The sequence below is a fragment of the Sinocyclocheilus rhinocerous genome, unplaced genomic scaffold (genome assembly GCF_001515625.1).
Source record: "Sinocyclocheilus rhinocerous isolate Xijiao unplaced genomic scaffold, SAMN03320098_v1.1 scaffold671, whole genome shotgun sequence".
In the NCBI taxonomy this organism is placed as follows: Eukaryota; Metazoa; Chordata; class Actinopteri; order Cypriniformes; family Cyprinidae; genus Sinocyclocheilus; species Sinocyclocheilus rhinocerous.
Window position 1 is genome coordinate 683,879 of NW_015625021.1, and position 4,585 is coordinate 688,463.

A 4,585-nucleotide genomic window follows, 5' to 3' on the forward strand; every position below is an offset into this window, starting at 1 on the left:
ATAATCAAGCAAATTATATATGAACAAATCCCTCTGTAAAAACCTTCAGGATATAAACAGGAATAAAAATGTAAAGTTTGGTGTGTGTAAGTGCTACTGAAGTGGAGATTTATGGCTCAGTGTAGGAGAAAAAACTCATTTTGAGAAAACGGCTTTTAAAAATATGTATTGTAATTGAAATCTATTGACACAAATATAAAGTGCTATAAAATAAGTGTTTTTGCCTGCAGTGTCTCCCCTTAAGTTAACATTAGCATTGTGGGCGCGTAAGTAAACAATAGCAACTTTGATAGCTATTAGCATATTAGCATGAGTACGTTCAAAAAAGTTTACTCAGAAATAAGTTTGATTTGGCTTATATAGTGAGAATTAATGAGGACTGAGGCTGTCCAGCTTTGCCATTGATGATTCAGCTCTCTTCTCATGAAAGTTCATGAGAAAAGCAGCAAAACCCAATTCAGGAATTAATCATTATTTTTGTGAGGTCTTTTTGGCTGTTCCAGGTCACAAAACAGGTCTGAATGATTTGTTTGTAAGTTCAACTGATTCATTGCTTGACTCGGTTGAAGTGGTTAACAGCTCACTGGAGGGAAGATTTATTCCATATTTCAGTTTGTTTCTTACACTAAGCCATCATATGACTTCAAAAGGCTTGAAATAGAGTGCATGAACTGCTTTTACAAAATTTCTAATATTTTATGGTCCTTTCTGAAACAGAAATTCAGTTCCCATTTAATGTAATTGCATGAAAAAGTGACCTGTACATTATTAAATCGTCAAAACCAAACAAAAATCAAGAAAACCATACAGGTTTGTAATGACTTGACTGAGTGAACTCGGACAGAATCCCTTTTTTGTGAACTGTCTCTTTAAGAAATTTCAGTTCTGAGTGTGCTTAATCGTGATGCAGTCATAAGCTGTTTAGAATGAAATCAAACAAACCTGAAATCAGCAAACCTGGTTCAACAGGTTCATGAATACACTGTTAGGGGTGCAGTTATCAGTGTTTACAGGACAGGAGAATGAGCTATTGAGTATAAGCTCTTTGACAAACAAAATGCAAATTTTTTTTTTTTAAACAAAAAACAAACAAACACTAGCTTTCTATTTTTTTTTCTATTCTATCTACTTATTTTTCTTTGTGTGTGTGTGTGTGTGTGTGTGTGTGTATATAATATATATATATATACAGGTATATACACACACACCTTACTACGTGTACTGCGTTAGGCTAACCGAGACTTGTCATTTGCACTTATATATTGTTGCTCTTTTGTTAGTTTTGACTGCTTTTATTGTCCTCATTTGTAAGTCGCTTTGGTTAAAGCGTCTGCTAAATGACTAAATAAATAAATAAAATAAATAAATAAGCAAAGAGGATTGTCGCAGACACATACTTCTATTAATTAGTGATTAAATCCAATGTATTTTTGATTTGACTGAATAACATACAACCACAAAACCTAAGCAGGACAAATGAATTTGCTTTTAACAGTCAGTTTAAATGAATTAATTCCAATTAGTGTTTTGATTGCTGCTCACAGAACGTGAAGAAATGCAGAGAAATCCATTAAGATGTTGCAGCAGAGCACAGATGTGCCAATTCTGACACCATATTATTTTTAAACTATTTTGTAACACAGGAATGTTGGGTATGCAAGTAGCCTACGAATTATTAACTGAAATATTGATGAAAGTGGCAAAAAAACAAAGTGGCCGTTCTGCAGGTAAATAGTTCAGAAAGTCCACTTGTTCTGTACGATTGCACAACCTTAACTATGTCACGTGATTAGAGTTAATAGACTGCATGCCTACTACTCAAACGCACATACAAACGCACCACACTAGTACTATTTTTATTTATTTTTTGGTCGGACAAGGATCACAGAAATACCATGTTTTTGTACATGTATTATGCATGATATGGTAATCATTCAGTCCCAGATTTTCAATGTGGTTTTGAACAGCAAATCAAAGTGCCATCATTGTATTATCATCTACAATCACAGCACCATGGTTCTGCCACATGGCAATGAATAACCCAGTCCTTTTAAATAGTAAAGGATAGTAAGGGCTACAGCTGTTGGGTTAACCATCATGAATCAGAAGCTGTTCCAGCTGTCTGGCTAGAGAGCAATGCATGTGAGAGACCAGACCACCCCCTTCTCAGTGGACTCCTTATCAACACTCACTCTTTGACTACACTGATTCTTGCACGATCAGCAGTTCTTTAAATATATAACACTCAAGTCACGCCAGAGACGATCTCTTCAGCCACTGCGCGTTGATACAACACCACACCACATCTGTCAACATTCAACAATCCACCATGACCTCCGCTCAGCCGATCTTCTCGAAGGGAGAAAACTGCAAACAAGTGTGGCACGACGCGAGTGCTGACTACAATGAGACCGACACACACTTGGAGATCATGGGGAAACCCGTTATGGAGCGCTGGGAAACTCCATACATGCACTCCCTTGCAACAGTTGCTGCATCTAAAGGTCATTTGCAATTTTAATTCTTGATCCGCTGAAACAGTGAGTCAAAGAAGTCGATTCGTTGCGTTACGTTTTCGTTGAAAGTGACTTTATTAGTCCTATTATATTTAAAAGTGTCAATATTATCCGCCAAAACCTTTAAAACGAGCTGTGTTCTCAATAACACTGTAAAATTAAGCATTCTACTATGGCGAAGGGATTCCGATTCTTAAATGAATCCTCCAGTTGAATCGAATCTTTTGAACAAACATGTATAAACGATTCATTCGTGAATCGGTCATCAACTCACTGACTCCTTGAACCGAGCACTGTCCAAATATGCGTTTATTATGCAAAAATAACTATTTTTTTAAAAATGGATGTCCGAACATGCAGTATTTATGTAACGGAAAACCAGAAAAACAAAAGACGTCTTTTTTGGATACGTCCAAATCAGTTAATAATTGGGTTAAGTTTGATTAGCAAAGGCCTTTCTCACTTTATCTTTCACATACCAACAATTTGACCGAAAAGCAACTTAATAAATTGATAAATAATTTAACAAACCGTCACCCGTATGTTCCAACACTGGCTTTTTTATAATTGTTATTATTTTACTTAACATGTACGTCACGCCAGGATGACCGCTAAATCAGTTCTAAAAGATCTGTTCAAAAGAACCGATTCCAGAAACGAGTCTTGCCAGAGACTTCCCCGCACTACTATTGCGAAGACGTCGCTCATGAATATTAATATGGCAATGCTGACGTTGCTTCGTAACCTTCCTGGAGCGACCAATGGCGTTACCTAATTAATATTAAGTACCTTAGTAGAATTCGTAGAACGTAAACGTTCACGTTGTAGCAGTCAGATTAGATTTCGTAATCTATGAATGTGACACAAACACGTGCTTGTGCCACGACGACAGGTGCAAAACTTTCACACGCAAACTGTAGAAGTTAAACACGAGATTCAGTTATTTCTCACTTAAAAGCTTAAAACCTAAAATGTTTGGTTTCATAGTCGCACAGAGCACGTGTCACATCAACAGTTTGCAAACGGAATTTCTAGAAATGCCATTCATTTGAGAAGGGCAGGACACTAGTGACCTCTGCTTTACTCCTCACATGCCTATTTTTACTCCTTTCTGAAATATCACCTCCTGCAGCTCCAGGACCTTTCCCATGACCAGCACTCTGTCAATATTAGCTATCTGGCATAGTAAAATATATACACTTAATGGACAGAATGCAGTTGAAGCACTGAATTATGAATAAGAAAACACGTAAAAAGCATAAACAACTTGTCTCCTCTTGTTTGGGAATGTAGGTGGAAGGGTGCTCGAGATCGGCTTTGGAATGGCCATAGCAGCCACTAAAGTGGAGTCCTTCCCCATTGAGGAGCATTGGATCATTGAGTGCAATGATGGTGTATTCCAGAGGCTACAGGAATGGGCCAAAAGTCAGCCACATAAAGTAAACAAAATATATCTGTATCTGCAAATTGTGCCGAGTTATTACATGCAGCTTATGACTTCTTAAACTGTCCATTATTTTGGTTATACTTGCATAGGTTGTTCCTCTGAAAGGCCTGTGGGAAGATGTGGTGCCAACCCTACCCGACAATCACTTTGATGGTAAAACCATTTTAATATTTACTATAATGCAAGCAAAATATCTTTTTTTTTTTTAAATGCACATGCATAATGGTAACCTTCAGTACAAAAGAGGTGAAATGTGCCGTTTACTTGCCAGTGACTACGTAAAAAAAGAAAAACAAAAGTCTTGAAAGGAATTAATACTTTTATTCAACAAGGATGCATTACATGGATCAAAAGTGATAGTACAAAAGATGTGCTAAAAAGAAAGTTATTTTTTCAGAATCCTCAAAAAATAGCACTCTCACAAAAATATGAAGCAGCACAACTGTTGCTGAAAAGAAATACTGTTATTTTTTACTGTTATTTTGCTGAAAAGAAATACTGTTATTTTTTACTGTTATTTTGCTGAAAAGAAATACTGTTATTTTTTACTGTTATTTTGCTGAAAAGAAATACTGTTATTTTTTCCTGTTATTTTGCTGAAAAGAAATACTGTTATTTTTTC

At 36.2% G+C, this 4,585-nt stretch overlaps 1 protein-coding gene across 1 annotated transcript; it reads left to right on the plus strand.

Annotated features, from left to right (window-relative positions):
- The first annotated feature begins 2,076 nt into the window (after window positions 1-2,076).
- LOC107747596 (guanidinoacetate N-methyltransferase-like) lies at window positions 2,077-4,213 on the plus strand. Its single transcript, XM_016562194.1, has 4 exons — window positions 2,077-2,504; window positions 3,810-3,955; window positions 4,053-4,116; window positions 4,200-4,213. Exons 1-4 carry the CDS (start codon window positions 2,330-2,332, stop codon window positions 4,211-4,213), a joined length of 399 nt encoding a protein of 132 aa, XP_016417680.1. The 5' UTR covers window positions 2,077-2,329.
- Window positions 4,214-4,585: the final 372 nt, after the last annotated feature.

Bases quoted from the DNA above. Each gene is read 5' to 3' on its own strand.
- LOC107747596 (XM_016562194.1), top strand. From the start codon at position 2,330: ATGACCTCCGCTCAGCCGATCTTCTCGAAGGGAGAAAACTGCAAACAA. The intron at 2,505-3,809 runs GTCATTTGCAAT...TTGGGAATGTAG, and splicing joins AACAGTTGCTGCATCTAAAG to GTGGAAGGGTGCTCGAGATC. The intron at 3,956-4,052 runs GTAAACAAAATA...ATACTTGCATAG, and splicing joins CCAAAAGTCAGCCACATAAA to GTTGTTCCTCTGAAAGGCCT.